Source organism: Hemiscyllium ocellatum, chromosome 2 (assembly GCF_020745735.1).
Source record: "Hemiscyllium ocellatum isolate sHemOce1 chromosome 2, sHemOce1.pat.X.cur, whole genome shotgun sequence".
Taxonomy (NCBI): domain Eukaryota; kingdom Metazoa; phylum Chordata; class Chondrichthyes; order Orectolobiformes; family Hemiscylliidae; genus Hemiscyllium; species Hemiscyllium ocellatum.
The window spans coordinates 83,185,203-83,203,528 of record NC_083402.1 but is presented as its reverse complement, the minus strand read 5'-3'; the positions used below and the strand labels follow the sequence as shown (position 1 = coordinate 83,203,528).

At 41.1% G+C, this 18,326-nt stretch overlaps 1 protein-coding gene across 2 annotated transcripts in view; it reads left to right on the top strand.

Moving 5' to 3' along the window:
• The first annotated feature begins 1,357 nt into the window (after nucleotides 1–1,357).
• The window catches only part of LOC132823891 (guanine nucleotide-binding protein subunit alpha-14), a 156,757-nt gene continuing 139,788 nt past the window's right edge, over nucleotides 1,358–18,326 (top strand). Inside the window, exon 1 of one of the 2 annotated variants that reach the window (XM_060837994.1) lies at nucleotides 1,358–1,831. In XM_060837994.1, coding sequence (XP_060693977.1) covers nucleotides 1,711–1,831 — 121 coding nt within the window. In that variant the 5' untranslated portion in view covers nucleotides 1,358–1,710. Of the gene's footprint in view, nucleotides 1,832–2,033; nucleotides 2,311–18,326 lie in introns of those variants that run through there. The other variant, XM_060838003.1, reaches the window with a different exon arrangement.

The following is an 18,326-nucleotide window of genomic DNA, read 5'->3' as shown; positions in this document are numbered from 1 at the left end:
CCCCATATATTTCCCAGAGATCGAATTTATTATGTTTAGAATTAAACGCAAGATAAACAACAAAATGCTGGAAAAGCTCAACAGGTCTGACCGCATCTGTGGAGAGAAATCAGATTTAATGTGCGGGTCGAGTGACCCTTAGAAATCCTAAGTTTTTTTTCTAGTGCGGGAGCACTGGCAAAAAAAATGTTTAATCATGAAACGCACAAATGAGATATGCATCAAATAGATTATTGGAAACCGATGAAGACACCAGAGTAAATAAATACGGAAAATACTAAAATTAGTGAGATGTGTGGTGCATCATTCCTTCATAATTAAAATCTAGTTAAGTCTTTAGTTAAAGTTGCGCTTCTGAAATTCGTGGACGTATGTTTATTATTTATATTCAGAAGGTATCTTAGAATCTTTACATTTTCCAATCATATTCACCTGTACATCAGGTTCTCACCACGTTTCTCTCCGTGATAGTAGTGACAATCCTTATTTTTGCTCAACAACATCTTGTTATTAAAAATGTTATCTCCGTTTTTAAATTTCTCCCCGGTCTTATCCTCGTTGATCTTTGAAACCTTCTCCATCCCCATAGTTCTCAGATATCTTCACTCATTCAAGATTCTTGAGCATTCGCTGCCACATGGCCAGCGATTTAGCTTCAGAGATCCCAGGCTCTGAAATCCCCTGCTCAGAACTTTGTTTCTTCTAGCTTGTTTTGCCCGTTAAGATGAGTCTTCAAACCTGCCTCTGTGACTAAACACCTGACCTAAAGATCAAGATTTATGGGTCACAAACGTAGAGGAGCTGATCTTATTGAGTGCCTGGAAGGGTTAAATAACATTCGCCTAATTCTAAATTTCTGTATCGACTTACTAAATTAGTTTATAATGCTCCGGTGATACACTTGGAGATATATTTATATATCACCTTTAAAGACATAAGTAATACAAACAGAAAATACCGGACTAAGTAAGTCAGACAGCATCTGTAAAGATGTTTTTTTTGCGGCTGGGGTTAAATTATCCAGAACAACATAAGTATTTGATTTGTCACTTTTGAAATTGAACTAATCCAAATATATGGCATTTTGCAAGTTATGTTGCTGGATGACATTCAAATATATTCTTGATGCCCTCAGCCGAATTTAAGGTAGTCTTTGAAACATGCACATTGTATGACGAAAATAATCTTGGAAAGTATTTAAATGGAAAGAAAACAAAAATTCTTAATGGTTTCCAGCGAAAGATTTACAGCAACGCCATTTTTCAGCCGTACTAACAGTTTTGAACTAGTCTTGCCCTCGTCTTCATGTCGCACCGCCTTTTTTCCTTGCCATTTGATAGACTGAGGCATGTCCGCCGGCTCGCTGTCCTTTATGTTGGAGTGGTTCTGTTTCTCCTCCCTCTTCGCGTATTCCCGCCCACTCTGGAGTTGAGACATCTCTACTAGCAGCAGTTTTCAAATGTTTCATACGATTGCTTTAAACTGAAGTTAACTTTTGATTCAAGAGGAAAAAAAGGTTCAAAAGGAACGAAGTAAAAATCAAAGCTGTGTTTTTTTTATATTGTGTGATTCTGCAGTTCTCCATGCCGTGGCTATGGTGAAGTGGCTGTGAGGGTGTTAAAGCACGGCTCTTGTGGCGATACTGAGTGTCTGTGAGGTGTCTGTTTTGGCGCTCCTCTTTTACCCAGGGACATTGGTTTGGGCTCCATCATGGCGGGGTGCTGTCTATCCGAGGAGGATAAAGAGTCTCAGCGGATTAATGCCGAAATTGAGAGGCAACTGAGGAGGGACAAGAGGGACGCACGAAGGGAACTCAAACTGCTACTGCTGGGTGAGTAACAAAGTATTCTCAGCTACATGGGGAGAGCTCCTGAGTAGTTAGTTTCCATTGTATCTGAATGGGTTAAACTCAACTCAGGAAAACTATCATTTGCCACTTTATGTGCCTGAAAGCGAGACCTCTTGAGGTAGATTAATACTTCATTCTCGTGTCATATGTTGTTTGTAAGTCTCATTTCTTGGTCAATGTTATTAACCTTCCGGTGCGTCGGCATGTCAGCAGTTTCCAACAAATTTTTATGCAGGCCTGAATCCCTTTTGTATTTTCATTTTCTCCCTCCTCCCAATTTAGCTTAAAAGTTATCATAAATGTCCCGAGTTTAATGATGCAGGTTACTTTAAAGGCAGGTTGTGGTCGTTCCTACAGAGTGGTTTATTGGGCGCCGTGCGGCGTTGAACTTTGTTAAAGTTGGCGGCCTGTTGTCGGCTCCTGTAACTTGATCCTCAGGTGGAAGTAGAATGAGCGAGAAGGTAAATGGACTGGTTAAACTTGTATCGGAAGTCTGTTGTCTTGCCTTTTATTTTAAAACTCCTGAGCCTCGGTGAAGTCACTATTACTTAATCTAAACTGGTGACCATTAGCAACTTTTTTCTTTTGGGGGTGGCCCTTGAAGTTGTTTCAGACTAACTGGTGAAATCATTTTCTGCTCTCAACTCTGGACGGGTTAATGAGAATGGAGCTTGAATGGGCTACACTTTGAATAGATTTCTAACTTTAGGTTTCTTCCCTACTTTGTTTAACTGCATCGCAATACCGTCAATCTATCACACGGGTCTCTTTAATCTTTATTGACTCCACAGTTTCACTAACTAGACGAGCAAGCTGGGTGTGGCGATTATGCTTCTTCGGATCATAATGGTTTCCTTGATTTTCGTTATCTAACTTTTAAAGTTACTTTCGTTTTTCGTTATAGTCTATTAAGTTAGTTTTGTTCTCTCTGGAGGTTTTGTTATCCTTTCGATTGTTATTTGCTGTTTTGTCCTATTACACGCCCCCTTTTTTTGTGTAGTTTAGCTAAATGGCACCTGTAAATTAAGTCTCTTAAAATTATCTTGGAGAATCGAATATTTGTTTTTGATCTTTTGACAGAGCAGCGCTGGCAATTAAATGTTCTCAAATTTCTAGTAGGTTTGCCTTATTGAATTACACACTTCTTTTGTCAAGGAGTTTTTTTTTCTGCTGTCCCGATTATGTAGCTGAGATTTGATTTTAACATTTTGATCAGAATTTTTAAAATTCTGAAAGGGATTACATAACATCAGAAGCTCTCCGGGTAGGTCAACTGTTTAAATTAGTCAGTTCATGAACTAAATCAGTTAGCAGGATTCTAATTCAAACTTTGTATTCAGTTGGTTAATCTCAAAATGTGTGATGGGATGCTCTTGTTTGGGGATAAAGTTTAGATTTCCAGAATTTTAAAATGTAATCCCTCAAACACTGCTTGCCAGCATTAAAAGCAGCTGGAAATAATTTGGGTGAGAAGGAGTGGGGGAGACTTTATTTGACTGCAAATTATCCACTGGGATAACAGGGCAAAAGTGAGGACTGCAGATGCTGGAAACCAGAGTTTAGATTAGAATGGTGCTGGAAAAGCACAGCAGGTCAGGCAGCATCCGAGGAGCAGGAAAATGGATGTTTCGGGCAAAAGCCCTTCATCATGGGATGACAGTTTGGTCCTTTTCCAAAAAGATGGGAAAACAGTGTTGAAAGTAACATGTGCCCAAAGGTGAGGGTGGTTATAGGTGTGAAGTCATGTGGTGAGAAGTCTGGATTATGTTCGCCACTTGGAGACACTGGTTTAGGAGGGGAAAATCAATCATTTTATAAAAAATAGGAACAGCAGTACACCCTATGGCCCATCAAGTCTACTGCATAATTAAATAAAATGATTACTTTTCAGCCTCCAGTTTTCTTTCCATGTTGCGTTCTTCTTGATTTATTGAGACACCAAAAATCTGTCCGAGTCTTTTATCTTCCTGGAAAAGCTATAATTTAATTATTTGTATGTGCACAGGATTGGTCTCCATTTCAATGCCTCTGTGATGGAGGTGCAGAGAGAGAGAGGGAAATTAAGGTGCCCAGGCAGTTGTGTTCAACTTACACTTGAGCAGTTCGGTCATGTGGTTTGGAAGATGGTTACAGAAAATCATAATTTCGTTTAATGTATTTGATTAGATCGGAAGTTTTTTTGGCTAAGTGCAATCTAAGTATGCAGGAGAAATTTTCACTCACTTTCTAAGACTGGGAAGTCTGTAAAATACAAATTTGCTGTCCATTTTCATTATTTTCTAAACTTTGCAACTACTGGATTTGAATTATATCAAAAGTAAATCTTCTTTATTCTCAAGTTGAGGAAAGCAAAAAAGATTCTCATTGCATGCACGCACTCTTTGCATTTAATGAACTGCCAGAGGAAGTGGTTAAGGCTGGTACAATGACAACATTTAAAAGGCACCTGGACAGATGTATGAATAGAAAAGATTTAGAGGGATATGTCCAAATGCTGGCAAATGGGACTGGATTTATTTAGGATATCTGGTCGACATGGATGAACTGAAGGGTCTGTTTTCATGCTGTATATCTTATGACTCTGACTGTAAACTACTACGTTCATTTGCTTACATTCACTTTTTTTGATCATCAGCCTGTAAACTGAGAGCATCTGGGTAGCTTAGTGACTTTATCCAGTGTGCAGCAGAGCCATAAATCTGAAGTTGAATGAGTATTTGACAGAACTGAGTGAAAAATACAGGAAATTAATTTTGATGGCTAGCACTTTGGGTGTGAAATAGCATTTTAGTCTTGGGTAGTAAATGCCAAAAGCAGCATGCTGGATAAATGTTGCTGACTCACTTTGTGTGGTTTCAATAGTTAGCATCAGTAGCAGAAATAATGTATGCTACTTGTTGCTGTTGACATTAGTGAAAAATATTTACATCTCTTGAACTGTAGTTACATTGAGCGATCTTGTTTCTTATTAATTGATATGGGTGTTATGCAACCCTAACAATAAGTAACTTCTTGAATGATTTTCTACTTTAATTACCTTACAAATTGCATTAAATGTGCAATCTCTCATTATTTGTATTTTAATTTCTGAAAAGAACTGTAATACATTACTGTTTTGTTTACATTGGTTTTACTTGCATAAAGATATCTTGCGTAATACACATGGTTTTAGAATTATATGTAAGAAGATGTGAAGAATGAGGATCAATTAAAAACAGAGCATTGTTATTAACTGGTGAGCATAGATATGTTTGGGTTCAAATGATACTCAGTGGTCTGTTTTGATGTTTTATGTTGAAACTTTACACTTATGTAGCATCTTCAACATTACATCCCAGGGTGCTTTTCATTCTGTTTAATATATGGCACTTGAATGTTTTCCATTTAAACATTAATGATTCCTGAATAAAATGTCCAGGACTTGCTGCATTTGGGCATAGACTGCTTCAGTATCTGCACAGTTGTGAATAGTGTTGAAATTGTACAGTGTCAGGCATCCCCCATTTTTAGTCTGATGATGGAAGGTCATTGAAGCAGCAGCTGCAGATGGCTGAGATGCTACCATGAGATACTCCTGCAGCCATGCCTTTTTTAAATTCATTCATGGGATTCGTGAGCATCGCTGGCTGGCCAACATTTTTATTGCCTGTCCAATGATGCCCATGACTCCCAGTTGCTCTTGGGAAGATAGTGAGCTGCCTCCTTAAACTGCTACAACCCACATGCTGTACATTGACCCCATAATCCTATTAGGGAGGAAATTCCAGGATTTTGACGCCATGACGGTGAAGGAATGGCAATATGTTTCCAAATCAGAATGGTGAGTGTGATGGAAGGGTACATACAGGTGAAAACAATCCCACATATCTGCTGCCTTTAACCATCAACGTGGACGTGCTTGTGGGTTTGGAAGATCCTGTGGCCGACAATGATTTACCTTCAAACAGCTCAATGATTTTCCTTTGTTAGGAATTGCTCAAGCCAGCAAAATGTTTTCTCATTTCACACTAATTTTGTTAGTGCATCTTGACACCATACTTAGTCAAATGCTGACTTGATGTCAAGTAGTTGCTTTCATTTTTCATTGAGTTCAGCTCTGCAACCTTGATCCAAACATGGTTAAAAATGAGGGCAGGACTTGAGTAGACCTGGTAGAATGTAAACAGCATCAGTAAACAAATTATTAAGTATGTATTTACTTAAGTAAGGATTTCCTGATAGATGCAAAACAACAAGGCTGAGGCGATTCGAAGCATCTTCAGCCAGAACTGCTGTATGTACAATCCAATTGGGCCTCCTCCAGAGGTCCCCAACATCATAGATACCAATCTTCGACAGCTTGGTTCCCTCCCTGTCAGATGCGAAGAAACCTGCAGGGAGTAATTGTCCTCCTAATTCCTTTAGCCTGTTCATCATCTACAATGCACAAGTCAGGACTTTGATGGAATGCACTCCATTTGACTGGTTGTAGATCCAAAAACATTCCACTCATAGACATATGGAACAAAGAAGCTCACTTGGTTGCTGCTGAGCTACCACTGTGAGCTCTATCACTAACATTCACTGATGCAGTGCAGAAATATATGGGCAGCCTCGATTATCCGAACGAGATGGACGGTCGCTATTTCATTCAGAAAATTGATTATTCAGTTAATCAATTAAATGTTGTTCCTCTGGGGCTCATTTAAAGTCCTGCTCCCTGTTCAGGAAACTAGCAGCAGCACCACACAGTGCACGAGAAGCCGCCCACCCCCACCGCCTGCCCCCACAACCCCATCTGACGCCGCCCCCCTGCCTGCCCCCACAATCCTGTCTGACACTGCGCCCCCCCCCCGCTGCCCCCACAACCCATCTGACACAGCCCCCCCCCCCCCGCTGCCCCCACAACCCCATCCGACACCTGCCCCCACAACCCCGTCTGACACAGCCCCCCCCACCTGCCCCCACAAGCCCGTCCGCCTGCCCCCACAATCATGTCTGAGACAGCCCCCCGCCTGCCCCCACAACCACGTCCGCCTGCCCCCACAACCCCGTCTGACACAGTCCCCCCCCGCCTGCCCCCACAACCACATCTGACACAGCGCCCCCGCCTGCCCCACAACCCCGTCTGACACCGCCCCATCCAACGCCGCCCCTATCCAACGCTGTCCCCCCCGCCCCCACAACCCCGTCCAGCTTCGTCCAACACCGCCTGCCCCCAGAACTGCGTCCAAAACCCCCCCCCCCCGCACGCTCCCAAAACCCTGTCCAACACTGCCCCTAACCCTGTCCAACATTGTCTCCATCCAACACTGCCCCCCGCCTGCCCCAGGACCTCGTCCTACACTGCCTCCTGCACGCTCCCAGAACCTTGTCCATCACCTGCCCCCCGTCTGCCCCCAGAACCTCATCCAACACTGCCTCCTGCTCCAATGCCATCAAACACTGCCCTCCTGTCCCCCAACCCCACTCCCCTGCCCCCCAACCCTGCCCAACACCATCACCTGCCCCGCACCCTCTCCAGGGCAGCCAGACTGGAGACCAACAATAAGACTGCTGCTGCAGCTGCCTTTGTGGGGTACGTCTCCAAATAGCACGCGCGCACACCGCCGCGCACATGCTCACAAGTTTTCACTGCAACTTTTTGATAGGTTCCACCTTTATCCTTTACAGGACAATGTTAGTCAGATTATCTGGGGAAGGGGGATTTAGGGTACACCCCTGTATAGAACTCCAGGGAAGGTGTGGGGGAGAGAGAGTGAGGACAGGAGGTCAGTCATTTGGAGACGGTGCCTGCTTAATCACTGTAAACAAAAGATGCGATCAATGTTGGAAACACGTCTTTGCAATGTTTGTTTTGGGACCTCGTGATCTCCTTTGGATAATCCAATTTTCGGATAATTGGTATTCAGATAGTTGAGGTTCCTCTGTACCTAGTTCCTTAGAACAGAGCCTTCCAAATGCCTGAACACTTCCATCTGGAGGAGAAGTAAGGGTACAGGAGTTAACATTGTGATATGTTGATAAGCTGAGATGCTTTGAGAAGATGCTTGTTAAACATAAATACCTTGACCCAGTTGGGCTAAATGATTGGGTCGTCTACTGATTGTACTAGGTAATAATAACTATTCATCTTCCCATCAATACTTATACTGTAGAGAATGAATACGATAACTTCTGATACAGATTGAAAGCATAATTAGTGTGGTAGTTTTCAAAAATGCAAATAGGTTAAAATAAGGTACTACAGGTGCGAGAAATCTGAAATAAAGTGTTGAAGTAACTCAGCTGATCTGGCTGCATATGTCAAGAGAAACACAGTTAATGCTTAAACCCAAGAACTTTCATTGCAAAGACAAGTCCTACTGAAATCAAAATGTTCACTTTTTTTCTCTCCATGACTAAGCTCAGTCTAAAATGTTCCAAAGGAAAGAAGTTACTGATTTGCTTTGCTCTGAATATTTTCCAGTGTGAAATGAAAGACTGTTTTTGCAGTTATTTTACTCTCTTTGATCCTATTGCAGATGAGCATATTTCAATATAATTATTAACATTCCAAATCACTACTAAATAGAGATCTTAAGTTTTTTCAATTTAAAAAAGGATTCTGTGTAATCCAAGATGGAGGACGGGAAAAATTTCTGGCGATAGCAGCTGCTCCTTTTATTTTTCTGAGGTATTTTAGGTGCTGGAGGTAATTTCCTTGAATTCCCGTAATAGCAATTAATGTTTCATGTGCTGTTGCATTGTTTTGGAACTTTGGGGAAAAAAAGTCAAAACAATAGCAGTTTAAAAAAAAAGAAGAACAGACAAAGGAAGCACACGGTGAGGTCAGTGCAGGAGAGAGAGAGAGAAAAAGAAACTGACACTGCCTTTGCTGTTTGAATTCATGTATTGCTGGACATTGGAGTCCATCTGGGAAGATTAACAAACAGTGAAATTCACAACTGATCTTGGAGGAACTGTTAAGTGAAGCTCACAGCACAAAAGCACATAAATGTATTGTTTTAAATGTGACCTACAGAAAGTCTGCAGTACTGAGTAGAACAGGTTCTTTCTTGATTATGTTTTTGGAGATACGTCTCTTGATTACACTTAAAATATAAGTCATAATTATTAATTTAACCTGGGGCAGCTTTTGTAGAGGAATACGACTGTTATTTTCTGGGTCTGTAAAGTGTAAAGAAGCAAAAATGGCCTTTAGTAGCATGATATGCACTTGTCAGATGTGGGAGGTTAAAGAGAGTTTGCCATAAATGCTGTTGGTTGCGAATCTTATCAGATCGAATGGATCAGTTGGAGAGACAGTAACAATGAGGAATTTGCAACAGCAACAGTATGTAATATGGATGGCAGTTATAGGTAGGGGGGAAAGACTCAGATACAGTCACCATAGATTGGCCAACTCCAGGAAAGGTAAGAGAGAGAGGCAGCTAGTGCAGGAGGCCTTTGTGGATATACCCATTTCAAACAGTATGCGGTTTTCAAAAATGTAGGGGTGATGGATTCTCAGGGAAACATAGCACGAACAGCCAAGTTTCTGGTATTGAGTCTGGCTCTAATGCAATGACGAGTATGTTGGGTTCCAAGAGTTTAATTGTGTTAGGGGATTCTCTAGTCCGAGGTACAGACAGACGTTTCTGTGGCCAGCAGAGAAAAAGTAGAATGGTGTGTTGCTTCCTTGCTGCCAGGATCAAGGATGTCTCAGAGAGGGTGCAGAATGTTCTCACTGGGAAGAGGGGTCGGCAAGAGGCCATTGTCCACATTGGAAAACCAACGACAGATGAAGGGAAAAGGTTGAGAGTCTGAAGGGAGATTACAGAGAGTTAGGCAGGAATTTAAGAAGGAGATCCTCTAGAGTAGTAATATCTGGATTGCTTTCAGTGTTACGAGCTAGTGACGGCAGGAATAGGAAGATAGAGCAGATGAATGCATGGCTGAGAGCTTGTGTATGGGAGAAGGGTTCACATTTTTGGATCATTGGAATCTCTTTTAGGGCAGAAGTAACCTGTACAAGAAGGATGGATTGCACCTATATTGGAAGGGGACTAATATACTGGCAGGGAAATTTGCGAGAGCTGCTCAGGAGGATTTAAACTAGTAAGGTGGGGGTGGGACCCAGGGAGATAGTGAGGGAAGAGATCAATCTGAGACTGATACAGTTGAGAACAGAAGAGAGTCAAACAGTCAGGGCAGGCAGAGACAAGGTAGGACTAATAAATTAAACTGCATTTATTTCAGTGCAGGGGGCCGAACAGGGAAGTCAGATGAACTCAGGGCATGGTTAGGAACATGGGATTGGGATATCATAGCAATTACAGAAACATGGCTCAGGGATGGGCAGGACTAGCAGCTTAATGTTGCAGCATACAACTGCTACAGGTAGGTAGAAAGGGAGGCCAGAGAGGAGAGGTGTTTTTTGATGAGAGATAGCATTACAGCTGTGCTGAGGGAGGATATTCCCGAAAATACATTCAGGGAAGTTAATTGGGTGGAACTGAGAAATAAGAAAGGGATGATCACCTTATTGGGATTGTATTATAGACCCCCAAATAGTCAGAGGGAAATTGAGAAACAAACTTGTAAGGACATCTCAGCTATCTGTAAGAATAATAGGGTGGTTATGGTAGGGGATTTTAACTTTCCAAACATCGACAGGGACTGCCATAGTGTTAAGGGTTTAGATGGAGAGGAATTTGTGTACACAAGACAATTTTCTGATTCAGTATTTGGATGCAAAACTTGACCTACTCTTGGGAAATAAGGCAGAGCAGGTGACTGAGGTGTCAGTGGGGGCACATTTTGGGGCCAGCGAAAATAATTCTATTAGATTTAAAATAGTGATGGAAAAGGATAGACCAGATCTAACAGTTGAAGTTCTAAATTGGAGAAAAGCCAATTTTGATGGTATTAGGCAAGACATTTCGAAAGCTGATTGGAGGCAGATGTTCGCAGGTAAAGGGACAGCTGGAAAATGTGAAGCCTTCAGAAATGAGATAACAAGAATCCAGAGAAAGTATATTCCTGTCAGGGTGAAAGGGAAGGCTGGTATGTATAGGGAATGCTGGATGACTAAAGAAATTGTGGGTTTGGTTAAGAAAAAGAAGGAAGCATATATCAAGTATAGACAGGATAGATGGAGTGAATCCTAAGAAGAGTATAAAGGCAGTAGGAGTATACTTAAGAGGGAAATCAGGAGGGCAAAAAGGGGACATGAGATAGCATTGGCAAATAGAATTAAGGAGAATCCAGAGGACTTTTAGTAATACATTAAGGACAAGAGGGTAACTAGGGAGAGAATAGGGCCCCTCAAAGATCAGCAAGGTGACCTTTGTGTGGAGCTGCAGAAAATGGGGGAGATACTAAATGAATATTTTGCATCAGTGTTTACTGTGGAAAAGGATATGGAAGATATAGACTGTAGGGAAATAGAAGGTGACAACTTGCAAAATGTCCAGATTATAGAGGAGGAAGTGCTGGATGTCTTGAAACAGTTAAAGGTGGATAAATCCCCAGGACCGGATCAGGTGTACCCTAGAACTCTGTGGGAAGCTAGAGAAGTGATTGCTGGGCCTTTTGTTGAGATATCATCGATAGTCACAGGTGAGGTGCCGGAAGACTGGAGGTTGGCTAACGTGGTGCCACTGTTTAAGAAGGGTGGGTAAGGACAAGCCAGGGAACTGTAGACTAGTGAGCCTGATGTCGATGGTGGGCAAGTTATTGGAGGGAATCCTGAGGGACAGGACGTACATGTATTTGGAAAGGCAAGGACTGATTAGGGATAGTCAACAAGGCTTTGTGAATAGGAAATCATGACTCTCAAACTTGATTGAGTTTTTTGAGGAAGTAATAAAGAGGATTGATGAGGGCAGAGCAGTGGATGTGATCTATATGGACTTCAGTAAGGTGTTTGACAAGGTTCCCCACGGGAGACTGATTCACAAGGTTACATCTTACGGAATATTGGGAGAACTAGCCATTTGGATACAGAACTGGCTCAAAGGTAGAAGATAGGGGGTAGTGGTGGAGGGTTGTTTTTCAGACTGGAGGCCTGTGACCAGTGTAGTGCCACAAGGATCGGTGCTGGGTCCTCTACTTTTTGTCATTTACATAAATGATTTGGATGCGAGCATAAGAGGTACAGTTAGTAAGTTAGCAAATGACACCAAAATTGGAGGTGTAGTAGACAGCGAAGAGGGTTACCTCCGTTTCCAACAGGATCTTGACCAGATGGTCCAATGGGCAGAAAAGTGGCAGATGGAATTTAATTCAGATAAATGTGAGGTGTTGCATTTTGGGAATGCAAATTCTAGCAGGACTTATACAATTAATGGTAAGGTCCTAGGGAGTGTTGCTGAACAAAGAGACCTTTGGAGTGCAGGTTCATAACTATTTGTAGGTCGAGTCGCAGGTAGATAGGATAGTGAAGGCGGCTTTTGGTGTGCTTTCCTTTATTGGTCAGAGTATTGAGTACAGAGGTTGGGAGGTCATGTTGCAGCTGTACAGGACATTGGTTAGGCCACTGTTGGAATATTGTGTGCAATTCTGGCCGCCTTCCTATCGGAAAGATGTTGTGATACTTGAAAGGGTTCAGAAAAGATTTACAAGGATGTTGTCAGGGTTGGAGGATTTGAGCTATATGGACAGGCTGAGGGGTGACCTTTATGGAGGTTTACAAAATTGAGTAGCATGGATAGAGTAAATAGACAAAGTCTTTTCCGTGGGGTCGGGGAGTCCAGAACTAGAGGGCATAGGTTTAGGGTGAAAGGGGAAAGATATAAAAGAGACCTAAGGGGCAACGTTTTCACACACAGGCTGGTACAGTTGCAACATTGAAGAGGCATTTGGATCGGTATATGAATAGGAAGGGTTTGGAGGGATATGGGCCAGGTGCTGGCAGGTGGGACTAGATTGGATTGGGATATCTGGTCGGCGTGGACGGGTTGGTCTGAAGGGTTTGTTTCCATGCTGTACATCTCTATGACTCTGATTCTAAGTCATTGGTACATTATTGTACACAGGAGCAAAGGTAATACACTTAAAATGTTCTACACTGTAGCATGTATTTATAGTATAGATAATCTTTTGGATCTCACAAAGCAAGAGCAAAATTTGAATATTATTTTACTATGTTCCAGGTGCAGTTTGCAGCACGCTATGTTTAATTAGCTTAATATTTGTTTTGACATCATGGTAACTTCAGATCATTGTATCTCAAAATAATGATGGGTGAAGATGACCATTTGATTTAATATTTTCAGAGAAGCAAATCTACTGTATTTACTGGTCTCACCTTTTGTTGTGGACTGTTATCTGTGATGCTGGGGACCTCAGGAGGAGGCAGAGATGGAGCATCCGTTTGACATGTGGCTTAAGCTGGATGCAAAGGTTGCAACCGTGTTTATTGCACAGACCCACTGAGCTCCACTGCCATTGAAGGATGAGAGTATTTGTGGAGCCCCCTTGTCCAGCGAGTTTAGTTGTCTACCACCATTCATGTCCAGTTTTTATTAGCTAGGTCTGTTTGAAATCTATCCCATTTATTGAGACACATCACATTTATTGAGACTATCTCAGTCTAAAATCGGGGCTTCATCTTCACGAGGACTGTGTGGTGGTCTCTGTTGGTACCATGTCAAGACAGATGTAGAATTGTAAAATCCCTACAGTGTGGAAGCAGACCATTCAACCCATCAAGTTCTCACAACCCTCGAAAGAGCATCTCTCGCGGTCCCTGTAACCCAGCATTTTCAATGGCTAATGCACCTAGATTACGCATCCCTGGACACTGGGAGATTTAGCATGGCCGATCCACCTAACATGCTCTTTGGATTGTGGGAAGAACCTGAAAAACCTGGAGGAAAGCCACCCAGACAGAGTTTCCACAAGCTCCACTGAGACAGTCACCCAATGCTGTAATTGAACCTGGGTCTCTGCCACTGACGTAGCAGTGTAAACCACTATGCTGCCTCTTCATGTTATTTCAAGTAGGATGGTGAGGGAAACAAAATGGTACACATTTATTTGACTTCATCCTCACCAATCTAGTATCCTTTAGGGTTTTGACAACTTGGTCAGAAATTATGCTAATGAGCTGCTGCTGGTGATGGAGTTGGAGTTTCCCACCCAGATTCTAGCTGTACACTTGCAACCTTTTTTATGCTTTTTAAAATTTGGTGTTCAATAAAAAGGAGTATTTATTGCCAATCAGAGGTGGTCTTGCCTATCTTTGATCTAATGTAATGAGACTTCATGAAGTCTAAAATCACTGAGGACTCTGGGCAACATCTGATTGCATACCACTGTGGCACCGCCTCTGGTGAGTTTCACTCGGCAATGGGATGGTACGAACCTAAGATAATCATCGTGGTGTTTAGGTCATTGTCTGTTCGTTATGATTTGCTGAGCATGACTGTCAGGTTGTTGCTCAACAAGTGACAGCTCTCCCAATGTGGTGCAAACCATAGATGTTTGAAAGGAGCAGCTTTGCTGGGTTGATGCTGTTGGGTATAGTCAATGCCAGATTGACCCTGTGTTTTGATTCCCTTTCACTTTGTAATTGTTTTGATATGTTTAGAGCATATCAGGTAAAGATGGCACATTTTCATCCTGAAAGGCAATAGTGTGTCAAATGAGGGAACTGACCATGGTTTTGTAGTCATTGGCTTTTAATTGAGGATTTATTCATTGAAATAAAATTGCATCAGTTGACACAGCTGTTTTGAATCTATGTTCCAATAACATTAACTGCTGCAAATGTGTTGCTGGTCAAAGCACAGCAGGCCAGGCAGCATCTCAGGAATAGAGAATTCGACGTTTCGAGCATAAGCCCTTCATCAGGAAGAAGGGCTTATGCTCGAAACGTCGAATTCTCTATTCCTGAGATGCTGCCTGGCCTGCTGTGCTTTGACCAGCAACACATTTGCAGCTGTGATCTCCAGCATCTGCAGACCTCATTTTTTACTCCAATAACATTAACCTGAGTCTGTGGGTTACTAGACCCACAATTTTCACCAGCTCCTCTTAAATGCACTCCTTCAGAAACAATCTGAATGTCTGTTGGTATGAGCTCAGCATGATTTCTGGGGGCTTAAATGCGAATTGTTTGGTAATATACCTCTATTTTGAAAATTCTTCTTTGTAAATAACGCTCTGGATGTAACTGAACCCGACAATACCTCTAGTCTTTTTTTTCTCCTTTTACCAAGTTTTGCTTCACCTGTAAGACTTTCTAAAAATTGACTTGTACATTGCTTTATATTGTTGAAATTAAAACTTATTTGATACTGGCCAAGGTACAAATGCTGTTAGTCATCCCCTCAGTGCATTATTCTCATTTGTAGTCAACTACCTCCACCGTGCAACGTTAGTGTAGGATGGAGCCCTGTGGCACCAACATTAGTAAAGTCCAATATCCACTGCTACCATATCATTATCACTTGTCAACATCCTATTCTTCAGCAGTGTCTCATTCTCATCATTGTTTTCCATGTAATGCCTTAGGAAAAAATTCTAAGAAACCTTTTAAATATGATCATTTTCTCCTGTCAATTTAGATCATGCTTGATCTAACAATTGTGTTTTGATGACTGTGACTGTTTTCCTCCATTTTAATTTCTTCAAGTACATATCACTGTAACTATTAACATTTCTAAATGGAATAAGTAAGTCTTATTCATGACTTGTAAACTTGAGCTCTAAGTATGGATTTTGGTGCACACTTCATTGTTATTTTATTTAATAAGTTATATTTTTTTAACATCTTTTTCAACCATTAGCTCTATTCAAGATGTAGCTGATAGGTGTATACAAGTGACCTTTCAATTCTATTCACCTTTTATTGGAAATGATAAACAACTTCATTTTTATTTGTTTAATTTGTAGGTGCCCTTTGACTCCATTCCTTCCTTTCTCCCCCAGTCTCCTGCCCTCAAATTGTTGGTGAAGCAGTCAGGCACCTATATCCAAGATTCCTGCTATTGCTTGCTACCTCGGGACAGTGCACTAGTGCATTTGTTAATTGTACATCTGCCATCAGATATATTTAGTTGCTGTCAAGAGATTTTACATTGGATTAAATCTACTTGGAGTAAACATTATTTCCGTTGTGGAATCAATATTCAATACTGAGCACATTTAAAGATACATTATTCAACATTAAATTCTGTTTTGTACCCTAATTTTAACTGCACCTTGTTGAGATCAGGGATTTTCTTCCTTGGCAATGGATTATTAGAATCATAGAATCCCTACAGTGTGGAAAGAGGCCACTTGGCCCATCGAGTTTACACCGACCCTGTGAAAACCATCCCACCCAGACAAAGACCTCTCCTCTATCCCCATAGCTAATTCACCTAGCCTGCACATCCTTGAATACTATAGACAATTTAGCATGGTCAAGCCACCCATCCTGCACATCTTTGCGCTGTAGGTAGAAACTGCACACAAAGACTAGGCAAACGTGCAAGCTCCACAGTGAGTTACCCAAAGGTGGAATCGAGCCCGGGTCCCTGGCATTTGTGATGCAACAGTGCTGATCACTGTGCTACAATGGAGTTTTTGTAAAGTAGAATATTGTCCAAGTGGTCAAATTTTAAATAGCTTTTTCTGCGAGTTTTGAAAATTTTCAGGCATGTTCCTTTAGACTTCAACAACTTTAATGAAGGGCTCAAGTGTAAAAGCACAATCTTGGAAGCTGTGGGAAAAATGTCTCATGGTTATATTTTTGCTGATACCAGTTGCCAGCTTTATTTTCACATGTTATCATCCAGAGATAGTTTCTGGTTTTTGAAAACTCAATTTTAAAATAGTCAGCCTTGTTTTTTCTATCCCTATTTTGTCATATCTTAGCTCCCTGAGAATGCAATATTTTTGCAACTCGTGCATTCCCTACTTTGCTCTGCTTTTGAACTTAACTGGCAAGATTCAGACCCCTCAAATTTTTCCTTGGGTCATTGCCTCACCACCTCTATTTACCTTATTTTAATATGCAAACTAACATTGGCTCAAAATCCTGAATTCTCTTCCTAAGAGCACTGTGGCCTAAGCCAAAAGGATGTGCAATTCATGAAGGCAGCACATTACTGCTAATTTCTCCAGGACAATTTGAGATGAGCAATAAATCTTGACGTAGCAAGGGGTATCCACAATCTATGATTTTAAAAATAAAGCTTTTTGATCTGCAGATTTCATTTCCAAAACATTAGTGAACCAGTTGGGTTTGTATGATGAATAAAAATGTTTTCACAGTCATTGCCAGAGTTCTAATTCCAGACTTTATGGAATTCAAATTCTATAAATCTTCTATAATGGGATTCAAATCCATATCCCCAGAACATTACTTGTGTCTTTGGATCGTTAGTCTGAAAATATCACTATGGCATTGCCTCTCTCTTTTACGGAGTGTGGCTGCAAGGAACAGAGGGCCAGAAAAGAAATATTACACAAGGGGTGCAGAACCAGAGATACATCAGAACATAACTTTTTGATCTGAAATCAAGCAGAAGAAATAATTTCTGGCCGTTTTAAAGATTTAAAAGGATTTGTATTTGTATTTAAGCTCTGTTTTCAGTAGGAGTATTTATAACCATGATCCTTTTTCACACATGCAGTTGTACCAGTGGCATCATGCCATTCATGAAATGCAGACTGTCTGGTAAAGACTTGATGTACTTTCTGAAAACATTTTAAACAGTTTCAAACTGGTTGCCTTTGTCTATCTTAAGGTAATTATCTCTATAAAACTGATGGACTTTCATCTCGATTTGTTAGTCTAATGATAACAGCAACGTTAATTGGGTCTATTAAAACACAGAATACAAAGTTCCAAACACAGGATACTTTCAAGCATCCTCCCAAATGTGCTTTTGTTTGCTCTGGTGACCTTAATTTTACTTCTAATCATATTGCTTAACTTTAAACATGACATCTCATTTTTCACATGCACAACATTTCACCTAATGGTGGTTTTAGCTAAAAGCACAACCATCAATTAGTGTCGCAGTTAATTGTCTCTTTAGCTTCGTGTTGTAGACAATAAAAGTCAGGAAGTTGTTCTCTTTACTCAGGAGTAAGTAAACAAACTCCGTCTGAGATGCAGCAACAACCTAGAAGAGGAAACCCAGTAACAATAGACATAATTACAGAAATATAAGGTAGATACAATACTTTCTAACAGATTCAATTTGAAGCAAGACCATACTGAATGTAAGGTTAAGTTTCATGGAGACAACATTGCTTCAAAATTGAGCATAAAGTGCAGGCATGCAACATAATTACAAAGTGGCAGAAAAGGAGGAGGTCATGCATTCAAAAGAACTCCATATAGTACAGCAGTCTCTTTTAGAAAAGATAACCAAATGAGAGAAAATAGGGGAAATTGGTGAACCAAATGATCTGGGATTCGTGGAATTGGTTCACATTCATGTGCAACCTGTTAAATTTAAGTTTTTGATAAAGGCCAGTTACCGCTGCTGAAGAAGATGTAACCTGTAGAGAT